Source organism: Coenobita brevimanus, chromosome 94 (genome assembly GCF_032717465.1).
Source record: "Coenobita brevimanus isolate Jiangsu-jjx chromosome 94, ASM3271746v2, whole genome shotgun sequence".
Lineage (NCBI taxonomy): Eukaryota > Metazoa > Arthropoda > Malacostraca > Decapoda > Coenobitidae > Coenobita > Coenobita brevimanus.
In genome coordinates, this window is record NC_137047.1 from 21,073,911 (window position 1) to 21,094,980 (window position 21,070).

Sequence of the window (21,070 nt, forward strand, 5' to 3'; positions counted from 1 at the left end):
CCTTGGCCTACCTCACCTCTTCCCTCCTTCAAATTCGCTCAGATATACCTCTTTCACCACTCTATTGTTATCCATTCTCTCCACATGACCGTATCATCTCGGTACACTCTCTTCAATTATGGTGTCCACCGACTTCCTAATTCCACATCTTTCACGAATCACATTATTTTGTATCCTATTCACCCTCTGTACTTCATGTACATTCCTCAGCAGTCCCATCTCCACTGCTCTTATTCTTGACTTTTCATTTTAATGCTACACCATAGTCTCACATCCATATGTTAAAGTTGGCACTAACACTCCCTCATGAAAGCCAAGTGCAGCCATAACACTCAAGCCTCTGTTTCTTATCAAGGCCTTCATTGCACCAACTATTTTTCTTGCTTGTGTCACTCTACTTCCCACTTCTTTTGCACATTTTCCTCTCTTTTCTATCACTGTACCCAGGTATGTGAACTCTCTCACCTATTCCGGTCTCTCTCCGTTCACTGTAACATCGCACTGGGAGTCACCTTCTCTCTCAATAACCATCACTTTACTTTTTTCTACATTTACTCTCAAGTCACAACACTCACAAACATCAGCAAAAGCCTACCAAGTTCTTGTCCAGTACTTGCAAGCAGTACTGCATCATTAGCATACAACAAAAATTTGAGATATTCCATCCATCACCATTCATTACCAATGCCATCCCTCTCTCCATTACTCGTGTTTATACTTCTCTTATCGCCCCATCCATATATATACTGAACAACCATGGGGACATCACACAACCTTGTCGCATGCTCACACCGATTGTGAACCATTCACTTAGATGCCCATTAACCCCTACACATGCTTCACTACCATCATAAAAACTCTTGACAGCACCTAGCAGCTTACCATCTACACCATACATGTGCAAAACTTTCCACAATCCTTCTCTGTCCACTTTGTCGTATGTTTTTTCCAGATCCATGAATGCCTTAAACACCTTACGGTGCTTCTCACAAGCCTACTCTGCTATCTGTCTCACTGCAAGTATTTGATCCACACATCCTCTGCCACTCCTAAAGCCATAATAATAATAATAATAATAATAATCTCACCATCCACTCACTCGATGCAGTGCTGCTGTCAGGTGTCTGCCCTTTCCTCTCCTCCATCCTTCTTTCCTTCAATCCTCTTCTGTCTTCCTTTCATTCATTCTTTTCTTGTCCTTCTGCCTACGGGTAACATTACACTCCCTCTTCTGTCTTTCTTTCCCTCATTATTTCCTCTTCCTTCTGCCTGTGGGTGACTCAACACTGAATGACAAGCCAAATGGTTTCCTGTACACCAGGAAACTATTTACTACACTAGGTGGTAACCATATAACCATATAACTCAACTGCTGGTAATCTCTCTCTCATTTTCTTCTTTACTGTCCACAATTCGCACCCGTATAATAGCGATGACCAGACAAAACATTTCAACACTCTTAGTGTCCTCATTATTATCATTATTATTATTATTATTGTTATTATTATTATTATTATTATTATTATTATTATCATTATTATTATTATCAGCAGCAGATGCAATGTATCTTACTCAATTACACGACCACCCATGAGAAGCGAATTTCCACAAAGTAATGAAACCCTTAAAACATGGCTCTCACAGCCATAATTTCTCCCTGAAATTATCTAAAATCTTTGTAATGACCAACATCATCAGACATTGCAATCTACTTGTTTAAATTTTATTTTGAGATGATATGACAAAAAATTTTATCAAATGATCTCAAAGTACACCTCTCTCTCTCTCTCTCTCTCTCTCTCTCTCTCTCTCTCTCATGAATACACAATATGGTATAAATGTAAATGTTCACCTGTAAAGTACGGATCCTGTCCTTTAGCCTGTGAGTGAGGCGGGAGCTTCCAAGGGACTCGGAAAGGCTGAGCGAACTATCTTCTTTAACTTCCTCCAGTGATCTGTTCAGGAGACAGAAGAAAAGAGACCAGATCAACATGCGTGTGCATATATATATATATATATATATATATATATATATATATATATACAGTATAAATATATATATATATATATATATATATATATATATAGAGTAAAAAAATAAATATATATATATATATATATATATATATATATATATATATATATATATATATATATATATATATATATATATATATATATATATATACACACAGTATATATATATATATATATATATATATATATATATATACACACAGTATATATATATATATATATATATATATATATATATATATATATATATATACACACAGTATATATATATATATATATATATATATATATATATATATATAAAGTCATCCCTTAACATCCGTGGGGGTTAAATAACAGACACCCGCAAATGTAAAAAATACGCAGATATCTGCTGCCCCCCTTTAAAAACACCTCTGGACCCCCCATTTCCTTATATAACTAAAGACAAACCCTATGTGCATGTTTACAACCACTTTATTTAATACAAGAACACTAAACAACTACTTTACTTAATACAGGAAAACTAAAAGTTAAAAATAATGAATAGTGTACTTCTGCATGGCCTCTTCTGACTACTGTGCTCATCCCAGTTCCCTCCAAAAGGAAGAGTGTTACAGTATATTTCATTCACTGGATAATGCCATTACTGTACTAAAACAGACACAAATTGTGCCTGGGATAAGGTTACAGTGTCAGCAAGTTCAAAGAGATTTTTTTTTTTTCTGCAGCCATCCGCAGATATTCAAAACCATTTATGGTAAAACCGCAGATGTTAAGGGATGACTATATATATATATATATATATATATATATATATATATATATATATACTGTATACAGTCACTACTCGTTTTACGTTGATTCGGTTTACGATAATTCACTACAATGATAACAGAAAAGTTCCACCCCAAAATCCAATTTCCGATGAATTCCCGCTATAACGATATTGCCCTCGGAAAATTTTGCACGAAGCGCCAGGCACACACAAGGCGACAGTCGTCTGTCTCAGCCAAAGATGGTGGCCCCAGGGCGTAGAGCACTGTTTTGGTTCAGTTGCGGTCCCGCCATCCCTTCAAAGCCCTGTCTTTTCCACTCAATCATGTGTGACACCCCCTTGTTATCATCACCTCTCAGCCAAACACCGTGCTACAGTAGGCCTATACATTGTGTAGCACCAGGCCAATGTTATGCAAGTGTGATTGTTGTGTTGTTGCAACGATTTACTGTACGTGAGTAACGCCGCCTGTATTGGTGTGGTAGTATTTGTTTTGGTCTTGGAGACGACTTGGACTGACACAGGAAGTGATTAAGGTGGGTTGTCATTTTTATTTCAGTCTTGGGTAGGGGACTTTGGGAAGCTGAGCTGATGTAATCCCCCTTTTTTAATGCGTTTCAATCTCCTGATTTACGATAAATTCGGTATACAATAAGGTATGACCTGACGTAATCCCATCATAAAACGAGTAGTGACTGTACATACATATATATATATACTGTATATACAGTGGAAGCTCGATTATCCAGGCTCGGATTATCCAGCTTTCAGTATATCCGGGCCGTGACCGAAGGTTCTGTGGTACAGTAATACATAGAATTATCCATACGATAGTTCCGGTTTAAACAGGAAGCACCCAGTTGCTGGCAAGTGAGTCATGGGTAAACCAGAGAGAGTGCCCCCTCTGCCCCTACATACACCTCCCGCTCACAATTCAATCACAAGGGTGGTAGGATGGAGTTTGGTGAGACAACTGATACACCTGACCTAGCCTAACCTTGCTTAACTACCTAATAATTTAACCTAATTTAACCTAACCTAATGTAACCTGGGCTCCAGTTGGGAAATTGGGAAACTAAATTCACTTTTGTGTACGATGAGTTTCTTCCATTATGCCCAAAACAATTGTAGGTATGGCCTAAAGAACGTGATAATAAAGGAGGAAATCTTTCAGCAAGAGAAGGTAATTTACTACCTCCAAAACAGAAAAATACAGAAAACAAACTGGAGGAATATGAAGAGAATTGGTAAAGTCTTTAGGCTGTATGCTCAGACGAAAATTAATGGGTTTCCCAATTATAGGGAACGAAATGGAAGAAAAATGTCTTCTATCTATCGATCTATCTATTGCCAGACGCCTCAATCCCGTTCGGGGTGGCCACAAACAAATCGCCTCCACATCGCCCTGTCCCCCGCCATTTCACTGCCCGGTCCCAACTCACACCCCCCCTCTCATATACCTCTCCACCCCATCCCTCCATCTCATCCTTGGCCTCCCCCTCTGTCTTCCCCCTTCCACCTCACTCACATACACTCTCTTCGTCAGTCTTTCACCCTCCATCCTCTCCACATGGCCAAACCACCTCAGTGTATTCATCCTAACACTTCCTATCACATCCACATCCACACCACAATGCTCCTTTATATTCTCATTTGTCAGCCTGTCTCTCCATGTGACTCCACAGGATCCTCTTAAATAACTCATTTCCACTGCTCTCACTCTTGACTTGTGTCCTTCCAGCAACGTCCAAGCTTCACTTTCATACGTTAGAGTTGGTATCACAATACTGTCATGTGGTAACTTTTTCACTTCCATGCTCACTTCCCTGCTTCTTATCACTGCTTTCAAGGAACCAGCAACCTTTCTTCCCTGCTGTATCCTTTCAAGCACTTCACCCTCCAAACCTCCATCCTTACTCATCACACTACCCAAATACTTAAACGTACTCACATTTTCCAATTCCTCACCATCCAACCTCACTGTACATTCACTGACTTCACCTCTCTCAAAGACCATCACTTTACTCTTCCCTACATTCACCTTTAGATTCCGTTTCTTACACACTCTCCCAAACTCATCCACCAAGCCTTGCAGCTCTCCTTCGTCTTCACTCAACAACACAGTATCATCTGCAAACAACAGTACAGGAAGTTTCCAAACACTACCCTCTCTCACCAGGGCCACTCCAACATCCACTACCCTACCTTGTACCTCTTGTATTACCCCATCCATGTACAGATTGAACAACCATGGAGACATGACACATCCCTGTTTCAACCCAACCATCAAAGAGAAAAATTCACTCAGTTCACCATCCACAAGCACTGCAGCCTTAGCACCATCATACATACCCTTCACAGCATTCAACAACTTCCCATCTACTCCATATATTCTTAATACTTCCCACAATCCTTGTCTATCCACCCTGTCATATCTATCTATTTATCTATTGCCAGACACCATAATCCCATAAAGGATGGCCATTAGACTTTGAGTTATTTGTTTTACGGGGAGGGGCACTAACCCTCCACCAACCCACTTGTTGACACGTAGGGAGCACGTATGGGTTGGTTATATGGTCACCACCCAGCGTTGTAAATGGTTTCTTGGCTTACAGGAAACCATTAGGCTTGTCACTCAATGTAATGCCACCTGTAAAGGAAAGAAAAGCAATAAGAAGTGACAGGAAAGATGGGAGAAACAGGAAGAGAGGAGGGCAGGCACAGAAAAAGAATGATAAAGGCTAAGGAAGAAGTAGGCAGCACTACATCAAGTGAGTGGATGATGGTCGCCACCACCAACTACCACATGCTTTCTCCAAATCCATGAAAGCCGCATACAACTTCTTTCCCTTCTCTAGAAACTTTTCCACTAAAGATCTAAGAATGAATATCTGATCTACACAAACTCTTCCCTTCCTAAAGCCTCCCTGTTCTTCTCCAACTAATTCCTCTGTTCTTTCTCTAACTCTGTCAATACACTTTTCCTATTATACTAAGAAAACAGATGCCCCTATGATTACCACACACTTCTTTTTCCCCATTTCCTTTGTACAAGGGAATAATTATACCTGACTTCCAATCCTCCGGGACTCTACCTTCCTCCCAGGCCAATCTGCACATTTTCCACATCCATTCTACTACTATCTCTCCCCCATACTTCAGCATTTCACCACACACTCCATCAATTCCTGGGGCTTTCCCCAATTTAACTTTCTTCATTGCTTCCACAACTTCTATCCTACTGATTTCTTCCTGTCTTCTCACCTCCCTCCTCCTCCCAGCCATTCCCCAGCCACTTTTACTCGCATTACTTCCATCCTCTATGTTCAACAATTCCTTAAAGTGTTCTCTCCATCTGCTCACTTTTTCTCCCTTCTCCACGAACACTGAGGGGGGGATAAACATATGCTTTGCTGTAAGCAGTAGAAGCACCTTACCAAATCAGTTCATCCTTGATAGTCTGTTGTATTTTTCTGATTATTTCTGGGTTGGGAAATAAACATTTCTTGTTAAATCTGTTTCCCCGCTGTTTTTAGCTGTTCTGGTGTGACGACTCTTTGTTTGATTCGTTAACATAATGGCAGACAACACTCTTCTAATCTAAGTGTTTAACTAAACCTGGTCTAACCTAGCTTAACTGCACCTAATAATTTAACCTAACCTAATCTTCAGTTGGGAAGTTGGGAAACGAAGTCTACATTTGAGTACAATGAGTTTCGTCCATTATACTGGAAACAATCATAGGTACAGCTTAAAGAATGTGACGATAATAACAGGGAGGAAATTTTTCAGCAAGAAAAAGTAATTTACCAAACTGAATAAAGTCTGAAAAATACAAAAAAATACTGAAGCAATATATTGTACAATGAACTGGTAAGGTCTTTCTGCTACTTATAGTGTACATTTACCAGTAAATAAATCAGCCTAACAGTACAGTACTTGTGTTTTGTTTCTGCTGGATTAATTGTGATTTCGGACTAATAGGGCACCCCTTCACACCATATAGCCTGGATAATCAAGCTATCTCTGTCTATTTATATATATATAGTGCTTGAAAGGGTACAGCAGGGAAGAAAGGTTGCTGGTTCCTTGAAAGCAGTGATAAGAAACAGGGAAGTGAGCATGGAAGTGAAAAAGTTACTACATGACAGTATTGTGATACCAACTCTAACGTACGGTAGTGAAGCTTGGACATTGTTGGAAGGACACAGGTCAAGAGTGAGAGCAGTAGAAATGAGTTATTTAAGAGGAGCCTGTGGAGTCACGTGGAGAGACAGGCTGACGAATGAGGATATAAAGGAACGTTGTGGTGTGGATGTGGATGTGATAGGAAATGTTATGAGGAACACACTGAGGTGGTTTGACCATGTGGAGAGGATGGAGGGTGAAAGACTGACGAAGAGAGTGTATGTGAGTGAGGTGGAGGGGGGAAGAGGGAGGGGGAGGCCGAGGATGAGATGGAGGGATGGGGTGGAGAGGTATATGAGAGAGGGGGGTGTGAGTTGGGAGCAGGGCAGTGAAATGGCGGGGGACAGGGCGACTTGGAGGCGATTTGTTTGTGGCCACCCCAAACGGGATTGAGGCGTCTGGCAATAGATAGATAGATATATATATATATATATATATATATATATATATATAGTAATCCCTTAACATTCATGGGGGTTAGGTAACAGAGACACCCGCAAATGTTAAAAATCCACGAATATCTGCTGCCCCCCCTTAAAAACACCTCTGGACCCCCCATTTCCTTATATAACTAAAGAAAAACCCTATGTGCATGTTTACAACCACTTTATTTAATACAAGAACACTAAACAACTACTTTATTTAATACAAGAACACTAAAATTTAAAAATAATGAATAGTATACTCCTGCATGGCCTCTTCTGACAACTGTGCTCATCCCAGCTCCCTCCAAAAGGAAGAGTGTTCATTCAATGGATAATGCCATTACTGTACTAAAACAGTCACAAACTGTGCCTGGGATAATGTTACAGTGTCAGCAGAGTTCAATGAGACAATTTTTTTTTTTTTTTTTCTGTAGATTCAAAACCGTGAATGTTAAAACTGCGAGTGTTAAGGGATGACAGTACATAAGTCAAACCCCTTCTTACGAAGGATCGACTTATGAAAAATCCGCAGATACGAAAAAAATTGTGTGTGTGTGTGTGTGTGTGTGTGTGTGTGTGTGTATTTACCTATTTGTATTTACCTATTTGTAGTATACAGGAATTGAGCAATGCTCATGTTGTCCTGTCTCCATATCCACATTTATCAAGTCTACCTTTACACACATGAATGTTTTTCTCATGCACCACCTCTTTGTCTAAGTCGTTCCAAATATTTAAGTATTTACCTAATATACCTAATTGTGATATACACGGAATGTACTATGCTCCTGGGTTTCCGTCGCTGTTTCTCAATAAGTCGAATTTAGCTTTAAACTCGTTTAAGTTTTTAGACTGGACAATCTCTTTGTCCAGGCTATTCCATAAGTCTATACTTCTGTAAGGAAAGCTATATTTCTTGATATCCTTCAAGCAGCTTGACTTTTTCAATTTCATTCCGTGTCCTCTTGTTGCTCTCTTATCCCATACAAACAGATCTTCTTTGTCAATTTTGTGTGTGTGTGTGTGTGTGTGTGTGTGTGTGTGTGTGTGTGTGTATCAAATATATGGAAAAAAGTCAAAACACTAAGTTCTTTGTAGAATGTATACCTTTTTATTTTCACAGAGGGAATTTTCGTTACTTTACAAGCCTTTCAGGCCAATGATGTTCCTTCGTACTTTTTTTCCAACATCCTTTACTAGGAAACACATTTCTTAGTTAAATGGAAAAGATATCATTGCAGTTATGGGGTTAAGTAAAAGTTTTATTGCTTCCATTAGCCAGAGCACCTGACATGTTTACCCGACACTGGCACGGCAAGACTGGCTTCCCTCACCTCCCAGAACTACTACTCAAGCCGATGGGTGAGTGGGCAGGGCCAAGGGGGTGGGGAACAAGTGACTCTGGCTAGCGCTACCCATACAGCTGCTGACAACATATGTACAGACACCTTACCATGGCCTCTTTACCATCTTTTGAATTCATTACTTGGACGTTAGAAGCACAACACCAGTACACAGAACCACAAGACATGATGTCAGAGTTCTCTCTGAAACTCTGCTCTCTCTCTCTCTCTATCTTCAATATTTCTTTCATGACTCTCTTCTTCTTTTCTGTCTTACACACAATACTAACTTTTAGATTAAGAATTCAATACAGTAACCTCTCAACTAACAAGAGTTTAAAAAAACGCGTTTTCGTTTTAACACGAGCAAATATTTAAGGAGATATGTTTAACTAACAAGGTTTCCTCGATTCAACGCGACTTTACACATACGTGATGGTTTCAAATTAGCCGCATGCGCCTTGGACAGTCCCGAGCTGATAGACCGTGTATTGTGCATAAATACAATTTTTTATCTGTCTGTTGCTTAAACTGGTTTTATTCTAACTATAATATTCGAAAATGAAGTCTGGCCCCATTCTGAGCAATTTGGCTCATTTTCGGACAAAATTTGGCCAGGAAAGTGATGACAGATCTAAATTGTTGCAACTTGATGCTATCTATCTATCAATCTATCTATTGCCAGATGCCTCAATCCCGTTTGGGGTGGCCACAAACAAATCGCCTCCAAGTCGCCCTGTCCCCCGCCATTTCACTGCCCTGCTCCCAACTCACACCCCCCTCTCTCATATACCTCTCCACCCCATCCCTCCATCTCATCCTCGGCCTCCCCCTCCCTCTTTCCCCCTCCACCTCACTCATATACACTCTCTTTGTCAGTCTTTCACCCTCCATCCTCTCCACATGGCCAAACCACCTCAGTGTATTCCTCATAACGCTTCCTATCACATCCACATCCACACCACAACGTTCCTTTATATCCTCATTCGTCAGCCTGTCTCTCCACGTGACTCCACAGGCTCCTCTTAAATAACTCATTTCCACTGCTCTCACTGACTTGTGTCCTTCCAACAATGTCCAAGCTTCACTTCCGTACGTTAGAGTTGGTATCACAATACTGTCATGTAGTAACTTTTTCACTTCCATGCTCACTTCCCTGTTTCTTATCACTGCTTTCAAGGAACCAGCAACCTTTCTTCCCTGCTGTACCGTTTCAAGCACTTCACCCTCCAAACCTCCATCCTTACTCACCACACTACCCAAATACTTAAACGTACTCACATTTTCCAATTCCTCACCATCCAACCTCGCTGTACATTCACTAACTTCACCTCTCTCAAAGACCATCACTTTACTCTTCCCTACATTCACCTTTAGGTTCCGTTTCTTACACACTCTCTCAAACTCATCCACCAAGCCTTGCAGCTCTCCTTCGTCTTCACTCAACAACACAGTATCATCTGCAAACAACAGTACAGGGAGTTTCCAAACACTATCCTCTCTCACCAGGGCCACTCCAACATCCACTACCCTACCTTGTACCTCTTTTATTACCCCATCCATGTACAGATTGAACAACCATGGAGACATGACACATCCCTGTTTCAACCCAACTTTCAAAGAGAAAAATTCACTTAGTTCACCATCCACACGCACTGCAGCCTTCGCACCATCGTACATACTCTTCACAGCATTCAACAACTTCCCATCTACTCCATATATTCTTAACACTTTCCACAATCCTTGTCTATCCACCCTGTCATATGCTTTCTCCAAATCCATGAAAGCCGCATACAACTTCTTTCCCTTCTCTAGAAACTTTTCCACTAAAGATCTAAGAATGAATATCTGATCTACACAACCTCTTCCCTTCCTAAAGCCTCCCTGTTCTTCTCCAACTAATTTCTCTGTTCTTTCTCTAACTCTGTCTATAAGTATCCTACCATACACTTTTCCTATTATACTAAGAAGACAAATGCCCCTATGATTACCACACACTTCTTTTTCCCCTTTTCCTTTGTACAAGGGAATAATTATACCTGACTTCCAATCCTCCGGGACTCTACCTTCCTCCCAGGCCAATCTGCACATCTTCCACATCCATTCTACTACTATCTCTCCCCCATGCTTCAGCATTTCACCACACACTCCATCAATTCCTAGGGCTTTCCCGATTTAACTTTCTTCATTGTTTCCACAACTTCTATCCTACTGATTTCTTCCTGTCTTCTCACCTCCCTCCTTCTCCCAGCCATTCCCCAGCCACTTATACTCGCATTACTTCCATCCTCTACGTTCAACAATTCCTTAAAGTGTTCTCTCCATCTGCTCACTTTTTCTCCCTTCTCCACTAGTAATCTACCATTTTTATCTTTCACTCCCCTGCTAACTTCACTTCCACCCTGTCTTACTCTTTTCACTTCTCTCCAGAACATTTTCTTACAGTCCCTCCACTTTACACTCAAATTCCTTCCAAATTCCTCATCCACTCTCTTCTTACTCTCTCTTACCAATCTTTTCACCTCTCTCTTCCTTTCCACATATAACTCTCTCTTCCGCCTCTCAACCACTTAGACCAAGATAGAGCAGTTCTTTATGAAGAAGACTAAAAACCTAAGGCAGCACGCGACTCAGAGGAAGAGGAAGGACAGCAGAGCGAGGAGGGACAAAAAATTTAGGGTGGGGAGCGGCAGAAGGTGGGTTAGTGAGGTGAGGAGGGACAGCAGCAGACGAAGTGTGATGCATAGATGAAGCGAGGCTGTGTGTTGTTAATGTTTGTGACCTACTTACTGTAATGAAAATGTTGCTTTTACTGTAGTGTTTTTATGACCTACTAATGCATAAATAATGTTGAGGAACTTTCACAATGCCATGAATGAAGCAGAATTGAAAGAAGATCCACGTAAAAAACAAAAGCAGTATGTATTTGGGGAGAAGTAAACAATGCTTCGGCCCAACTAGGGCTTAAATGTTGTTTATTTCTCCTCAAATATACTGTTTTTGTTTTTTCGTGGATTTTCCTTCAAATTATTATTGTTGCTTTTAAGTTTACAGTAGCATAACTCTCCAAATGAGTAGACTTTCCCAGAGTCCAGGAACGTAACCCCCAATAATACCATTGTTTCTTATGGGAAAATTATGTTTAAAAAACGCGTTTTTAACTAATGCGACCTCACCAGGAACCTAACCCTCGCGTTATTTGAGAGGATACTGTATATGATTTTTAGTCTACAATGATCGGCTGAAAGTGCCCTGTTAAAAAAACAGATTATATTTTCATGGTATGCCAAAATTTAACAGAGAAAAAAAAGAAAAAGCTTGCACCAGATGGGAGGAAAAAATAAGAAAAAGGCTTACAATGGATGAAGCATGCACACAAGCACTTGTTTACACACACAGCATTACTGAGAATACACTACACACAAAATTTATATGGCCTACCTGACTTGACACTGCAACTGGTCCCTCTCTGCTTCAGCCTTAGCTAGCTGTTGTCTCACTCCTTCAATCCTTCCCCGGGACACTCCCATCGCTTCCTCCAGCCTTCCTGCCAGACAGTCATTCTCTTCCACTAAGCTTTTGATGCGTTCTTGTAGTACCACCTTCTCTTTTTCTACGGAGGAATATTTATATCAATGTCATAAATTGCCGTAACTTTAAATATCATCTGTATAAGAAGTACCATCAGTAAATGAAGTAATGTCATTATAAGTACAGTGGATTCTCACATTTCTATAGTTTAGAATTCGACGAATCAAATTTCGATGCATTTTGGAGTGGTCTGCCTACCTCACTTTTCGATGCAAAGTCACGTATTTAGATGCTCTCAGGGCCAGACTCCAACCAAAACAAGCAAAGATAATATTTTTGATGCAAACCAAAATGCTAGAAGTGAAGGAAAATTAGAAGGAAAAGTATAAGCCTAACCTAATATTGTATGTGACATTTGCTCTCAGGGCCAGACTCCAAGCAAAGATAATATTTTTGATGCGAACCAAAATGCCAGAAGTGAAGGAAAACTATAAGAAAAAGTATAAGCCTAACCTAATATCATATGTGACATGTGTCAAGAAGAGAATGAAAATCAACATCATTTATTCATATCTGGAGCACACGATGATTATAGGTTCCGAGACAATTCACCGTCATGTTAATTCGAAGGCAGGTAACTCCCTGTCAGGACAATTCACACCCTGGACTATTCCCCGTCATTCTAAAAATATACTTACAGTACAGTATTATTAATTAATCAATACTTTAATAACTCAAAGATATAACAAGGGAAATTAAAGGAAAAGAATCAATAATAGAAATACTAAAACAAAATGAATTACAGGTGGTAGCAAATACAGTAGGCAGAATACTGAAATGAAGAGAGGTACAGTAATTATAAGGAGCAACATAAGAAACGAACAATAATGACGGGGAAAAAAACAAAAATCATGTTGTTTAAGGACAAGAGCTCTTGGATGGGAGTAGGCACCAATAACAACAAGCCATGTGTCGGTGGCCATCTTGCGACTGTCTTGCCAGCAGCCAGCCCTCTACAGCCAAGTGCCACACTTTCAGCCTGTACCTTCCACATGTGGACATGCATTTCACTGCAATTTAGTTGTATGTATTTTCTTTGTATTTTCATCGCAACTTACCTGTTTCAAGATGGCAAGCAAGAGTGGTTCTTCGGGTAGCAGTGGTAATGGACAAGAGTAGCCTGGCACCTCTAAATCTTCGAAGCCAAAGGAGAAATGGCAATACAGGAAAGGGCAGAAATACACCAAGTATATACTTGCTAACAGTATGGCAATACAATGCAGAACAACACTTACTTAACCACAATTATATTTCATAAAGTTTACAAATGGTGTGGGCAATAAATCATGGTTTTACGCAGTTAGGTTTGGAGGCCCCGGACCCAAAATGATTTTTCCCATAAGAAGTTCAGCTTTAATTTCGATGATTTTAATTTCACGGTGATTATTAGGTACCCATGCCCATCGAAATTCAAGAATCCACTGTATCATAGACTGAATCCTAATATCTACCTAAACAGCTGGGTGAGGTGGGATCCAGGAATGAGGAAACAGACAGCATGAAAGTGGGCGAATTATAAACAGAATGCCCAATGAAATGGGCCTTCAGAATCCTGGTGCCACATTACAAAGATAGCCACTTACAGTTTTTTCCTTTTTCCTTCACATACATCAGCAAAGTTGCAGGCCGAATGTGAGGTACAATTTACAATGGTTGTAAAACAATGACTCAGGGGAGGTAACTAACTTACAAAGAATCAGTCCAACAGGGATTACAAAGTCCTCAAGCTGAAGGAGTTAAAGATTATCTCCAACCCATCAGTCTGACAGGTTTTCTTTTCAGCAGAATAAACTCATCTGGCCGTTCTGAGAAAATTATAAACAGGATATCATCATACTGAATGTTTTAATTACCTCAGCCAACGACATTGGAGGAGGTTATGTAGTCACCTATGTTTGCCTCTCTGCTTGTATACATGATATCCCCAAAAGTTCGCAATGAATTTCAATGAAATTTTGTGGTAGGGTGGGCCATGGGCCAAGAAAGAACTGATTAAATTTTAGGGCAAATCCAGATCCGGATACAGAGTATCCCACACAATATCTCCAAAAGTTTTCCATGAATTTCAATGAAATTTTGTGGAAAGGTGGGCCATGGGCCAAGAAAAAACAGATTAACCCATTCTGGTTTTTGGGCCAAGAAGATTATGTCTGTGCAAGAGTCAGCCACTCTTGCGCTTACCCACATCTTCGAGCCGCAATATTTTTCTTTGATCGTTCCATGTAAATACACTTTTCATCTATCTATCTATCTATCTATCTATTGCCAGATGCCATAATCCCATACGGGGTGGCCATTAGACTCTGAGTTATTTGTTTTACAGGGAGGGGCACTAACCCTCGTGATGGAATGTTATTTTGGTGTCATTTTAAAGCTGAATAGTTGTACTTTATTGTAGTATGTTCAAAAAAGGAAAACAATGCAAATAAAAAGTCAAAATGAAGCGTTGACATTTGGCGAAAACCAAAAATATACTGTACCTTGTAGTAGAAAAATATTTGGCAAAAAAAAAACTAATTTAGATATATAAATCTGGTTTAAACCATCCAAAACTACAATACATTACTTTACAATGCTAGATTATGGTTATTTCTGCATTTTATTACACAGTAAAGTCAAAGGAAAAAGATGCACATTTTTTTATTATTCTCTTTTTCTTTCATCAGTCAGTGTAAATACAATTTTAAAGATACGATGCTGGTTGTGGTGTTATTTTGAAGCTAAATAGTTGTACTTTATCGTAGCATGTTTGAAAATGGAAAACAAAGAAAATAAAAAGTCAAAATGACAATCTGAATTTAGGCAAAAACCAATAATTTTAAGCCTTTTCATAGGAAAATCTTCAGAAAAAAAAATAAAAAATAAAAAAATAACAAAGATATATTAATCTGGTTTAAACCATGCAAAATGCACAGTGCAAGCACTTAGCAACATTATGCCTGAGTCTCTTTGTTATGACATGTAAATGCAACTATCTATCTATCTCTTGCCCGACGCCCTATTCCCGCAAAGGGTGGCCGCAGACAAAACGCCTCCAAGTCGCTCTGTCACCCACCATTTGACTACCCTCCCCCCAATTCACCCCCCCCTCCCTCATATACCTCTCAACTCCATCCCTCCACCTCATCCTCGGTCTACCCCTCCCTCTCCCTTCCTCCACCTCACCTACATACACCCTCTTAGTCAGTCTTTCATTCTCCATTCTCTTCACATGTCCAAACCACCTCAGTGTATTTCTCCTAATCTTCTCAACCACATCCACCGATCATGAATATTTTACAAGAGTATCTTAAAATGACAAATAAATTAGTCATCGCAATCTCTGAGGTTGGATTTGAAATGATGCTAAAAAGCGTCATCGGAATCTTAAAGGGTTAAATTTTAGGGAGGATCCTGATCTGGATCTGGATTTGGATCCTATGTATCCCGCACAGGATCTCCAAGAGTTCTCAATGATTTTCAATAAAGTTTTGTGAGAGTGGGAGATGAGTCATGGAACAACTGATTAATTTTTGTGTGGCTCTCGATCCTACGTATTCCACACAAAACAGTAAAACCTCACTATAACGGACTAAATGGGACCCAGGCCATTCCGAAAAATGAGAAATTCCAACAAAAGCGACATCCGGACTTCTCCCTGCTAACCCGGGCTTTTTCCGGTATATCAGACATAGTGCGGATCATACCAATGGTTTTTAAACTGTTTCACTACCACTGCAGTACTGTACTGTATTATACATTCACTACAATAATAAAATGGTGTATATATATATATATATATATATATATATATATAATAATGATAACTATGTCTTTTATTTACTTTCTTGTGGTGAACATCGCAGAAGCGGTCAGGCAGTCCAGATTGCTTCTGGCTTTGTCGAACCTATTCTGATAAATAAGAATTAATTCAGGTAGCTCCTCGATTCCAATGAAAGTGAATTCCAGCCAACTGAAGTCCGTTATATCAAGGTTTTACTGTATCTCCACGGATCCTTTTTAACGACAATGGTATTAGCTGAGGTGTGCGCTCTCAGAATGCTTTCTAGTTGGAAGAGAGTACAACTGGCAATGTCATAACCTACCTGCTTGCTTCAATAGCTGCATCCAGTTCTCCTTTTCCTTTCTGAAAGTTTGCTTCAGTAGTCCATCTTCATTCCTCTCTTCTACACTGATGCATCCTTTAGTCTTATTTTCATTCCCTTCACTATATTCTTCGGCACTCAGTGTCTCTCTCCAGTTCCCCTGTTGTTTTCTTTCCTCTGAGCATGGAGCATCTTTTGTTTCTTCCCCATGATTTAGAGATTCAGAGCTACTCTTACGATTCTTATTGTTAACCAAATTTTTTACATCATCTAACTGATCCATCGTATTCATGAGAGATCCCTGTATTTGAACTGAGGAGCCAGTCTCACACTGACTGATCCCCTCTGGCAATAACTCTGTTCTATCATTCACAATACATAAAGCTTCACCCTTCTGTGGATCACCTGATACCTTATGTTCTGTGGATTTTCTTTCATCACTGCACTGACTTTCATTTCTGGAAGTGGATGCATCTATAAAGTTAGACTCCATTTTTTCCTTTCCATCAACTTTCCAGGTTAACTTTGGCTGCTGACTGGTACACGGCACGATACCATTAGTAGTACACATGAAGGAATGTGATTCACTTTCAGCCTCAATATTATATCCCTTTTGCTTTTCATCTGTATTTCTTTCTTTCATCTGCAGCTCCTCCTCCTGCAATCTGTCATGCTTTGATAAAATTTCATTCTGTTTCTGTTTTTTCTCTGATGTTCCACCCAATTCCTGGTCTTCCCTGTGCAGCTGATTTAGTTCCAAGTCAAACTGAATGGATGTAGATGGTGCCAGAGGAGTTAGCTTCTCCTCAATGTTCTCCATCAACTTGAAGTGCCGCTCCATCACTTTTAGGATATTAGATTCTAAGGCTGACTGCGAAGTTTTTGATGATTTCATATCATTTAGTCCACTGGCAATGATCCTGGTTTCTTTCAATAATTCCTCAAGTTGCTGTGTTAACTTTATGTTCAATTCTGTTTCATGTGTGTTACTCTGCACAGCCAAATCTTTTTCCTGGATATCACAAGTGGGTTTACAATTATTATCAATGGATTTATCTGCACATTTGTTGTTGCTTACTACTTTATTTTGACTGGGACTTTTAATTTCCTCAGAAATAAGAGCAGATGAAAAAAATCTCAGCTTCAAGTTTTTTGCTTCTTGTTCTGGACTCATGAAGCTACTTATGCCACTCTCAGATTCTACTTTAGATTCAGTGTCATTGCTACTTGTAGTAACCTTATTATTAAGATCACAACCACTAAAGCCCTCAGGCTGATGGCCAGTATCCATGTTATTTGTACCTGCCATGTTATACTGATCAGGAATGACTTCCACTGTAACTATTTCAGACTGTCTGTCAGACAAAAACACAACTGGGCCTGAATCGCTTCTCGGCAATGTTAAAGCTGAATTACTATGGGAGACCTTGGCATCACCACCTGTGTTTGACCTACCTGCAGTCTGACTACCTGCAATAGCAGCATCATGACTGGCTAACTCTGTCTGACTACTCTCTGTTTTCCTTTCCTTAAATGTGACTTTTTCTTCACTAATCTTCTGACACAAGTTTTGGTTTTGTTTAGAAAGTATCTGAATGCGTGCTTCAAGCCTGGCACTTTCAATATCCCTCTCACAAGCTTCTTCACTCAGTTTATCTCTCAGTTTCTCATTATCTTCAACAAGCCTTTTATTATATTCTCTAAGCTTATTGAGCTGTTTTGACAAATTTTGGTCTTCCAGGATTTCACTGCTTACTGTGGATTTTTCTTCTTTTGTCTCACATGATTTTGTCTTCTCACCTTTGATCTTATCTTCCTCAATTACATTCCACAAAGTCTGATTATGGTGGGTCATGTGGGCAATTTCAGTTTTCAGATATGCTTCAGAATTAATGTTACACACTGAATGTTCCTCTTTATGATCTGTGTAGCTGTTCTCTCCTTCTTCAGTTTGAACAGTACATGGTGTTTTCATTCCATTATCAGGTCCTTCCTCTTTCAAAATAAGTTTTTTGTCTACTTCACTTTCATCTGTGTTTGTATTCTTATTTTTACCCTCTATAAAACAGAATTTTACACCTTTAACTGATTTTGGAGCACTGGTTGCATCTTCTACACTGCTTTCATCTTGCAGGTTTGTTTTCAATGTATGGTTTTCTTTACTCAGGGACTGGATCTGAGCCTCAAGTGCAAGCTTCTCCTTATCAACTTTCAATATTGATTCACATGTCATCCCCTGAAGGTACTTGTGCAACTGCTGATTTTCCTTTACCAGTTCTTGAATAGTGGCATTGATTGAATTGATTTCACTACTTAATCCACTGTCTCCCAAGCCAGGCAATTCTGCTTCATCACTACGAAGTTCCATGATTCTGTCTCCATTGTCAGTACTTTCCATTGTGAGGCTAGGAAATTCACTTCCCTGATCCTCACTAATCATGCTAAGGTAGGCATCTCGCACATTTGCTTCTCTAACTTTGTCCTTTCTTTTAGAGTCCCTTTCAGGATACTGTTCTTCATAGCTCTTGCTTCTAGTACTGTATTTTTTTTTCTTTGTTCTTAGTCTCTGTTGTTCTACATCTTCAAGGCTCTTACTTCTCCCTAAAGGTTTGTGTTTTTTCATTACACTTTCAGGTTGATTCAATTCCTTCTCTCTTTGCCTTAGAGCTATGAGAGACTGAATCCTTAAGTCCAATGCTTGCTTTCTTACCACTATGTCATCTATCTCCTTTCTCAACGATCGAGTTTCATTTATTAGAGGGTGCTGTGGCGCTTCATGTACGTGTTTATTATCCAATCTGCTACCTGAAGAATGCTCATAATGACCATGAAATGGATTCATTTGTCCTTCATTTGTTCTGGGCCAAAGAAGCAGAGAATCAGTCTGACTAATACAGTCTTTTCTGGACCCTTGAGAAAAATCCCCACAATTATACTCTGCCTTCATTGATGCATCTCTTATAAAGATCTGTGGAGACGTATCTCTATAGGAATCCCTGTTAGTTTCATGCTGCTCACTCCCTTGTGTTCCGAGATCTGGTGAGAGAACATTAGCACTATGCCTTTGTAAATCCTCATCCACAACACTGCTGGAGTGGCACGGAAAACTGTTTGTCTGAGTTGCAAATGCCATTACTCCATTAACTCCTCTTCCAACTGCTGAGTCATTTAAATGGGCCCCAGGAGTACCGAAGTATTTAGAATTGTTATTTACACTACCAGTCAGGACAGGATGTGGGGCTCCAGAGCAGGAAGTATGACTGGAGTTACAAAAGGGCATTGAATGGTCCTGAGAAGGGATTAAGAGTGTCTGTGGATCAGACAAACTTCTGGTGTGCATCCTTGTTTTGCTGTCTCCCTGATGATGTGACAGGGATGGGTGCTGCGTCTGGTCCCTTTTGTCAGTTGCCATTGGGCGAGATGCTGATGCCTGAAAAATGTTGCAAAGTCATTTATGTTTTGTATTAGTCATAAAGAAAACTCATGTTATGGAATGGTGGCAAAAAACTTCATCTGGAACGATGGAGTAATGTTCAAACTATACATGTATACTAAAATACTAACTACAGTACCCTCGTGTCCAAGACAGTAATACAGTAAGACCTCACTATAACTGACTAATTGGGGTCCAAGCCAGTCCAAAAAACAGGAAATTTCGATAAAAGAGACATCCAGACTTCCCCCTGCTAATCTGGACTTTTTCCGATATATCAGACATTAGTCCAGATAGCATGAACAGTTTTTAAACTGTTTTGACTACAATTGCAGTACTGCACTGTGTTATAACTTCACTACCTTCATCCAATGGTATAATATATACTGTATACTGTAAATTATATATAATAATATTGTACTGTACATTGATAAACATCTCTTTTATTGACCTTATTGTGGTGAACATACCTGAAGTGGTCAGGCAGTTCGGACTGCTTCTGGCTATATCACACTTTTTCCGATATATAGGAATTTGGTACGGTAGCTCCTCGAGTCTGATAAAAGCGAATTCCGGTCTATTGAAGTCTGTTATATCGAGGTTTTACCGTACTGTTGCTTGAGGGTCCCGTCTAGGACGAAAAATGTCTTGGACCAACACTTGACCTTATGGCAAAAATTAATACTGTCACAAAATCTTTGAAAGGTGCCCCTAAAAACATCAACCTAGACCTCTTTTGGCAACAAAACAAATTTCCTCATCTTGAAAGTGTGTGTTTCTGAGCGTATCTCCAGCTTAGAAGCTCAATTATCTCCAACTTAGTATCTTGAGGTAGATGGCGGCACTTGAAGGGGTTAGCAGATGGTTTCCTAGGCATGGTTATATAAGGAGAGGCAATAACCTAGGAGCATATGAGAGTGCAACACGCGGTAAGTGTGTCCACAATGCTCTGGTGAGAGAAAAAAGCAAGCCCCGCTTGCTCATCACGTGACCAGATGCCAATTTTTTATTGGACAACATCTCAACCACATCACTCTCCCGGGCACGGGAACCGTGTTGGACCGGTGAGACCGTCATAGCTGTATTGTCCTTGGATTTGGGCCGTTATGAACCGATGGTTCCGTATTGGATGTATGCAACCCTATTACAGCAATATTTTAGATTATTATTTATGTTATTTATGGTCTCCGTCTTGGTCGTGAAACGTC

The 21,070-nt window shown here is 39.8% G+C and overlaps 1 protein-coding gene across 1 annotated transcript in view; it reads right to left on the reverse strand.

Annotated features, from left to right (window-relative positions):
* The window catches only part of LOC145412850 (uncharacterized), a 104,843-nt gene that overhangs the window by 45,090 nt on the left and 38,683 nt on the right, over positions 1 to 21,070 (reverse strand). Inside the window, exons 5-7 of the mRNA XM_080282650.1 lie at positions 16,430 to 19,859; positions 12,195 to 12,366; positions 1,853 to 1,955 (exon numbers count right to left, since the gene is read on the reverse strand). Coding sequence (XP_080138776.1) covers positions 1,853 to 1,955; positions 12,195 to 12,366; positions 16,430 to 19,859 — 3,705 coding nt within the window. The remainder of the gene's footprint in view (positions 1 to 1,852; positions 1,956 to 12,194; positions 12,367 to 16,429; positions 19,860 to 21,070) is intronic.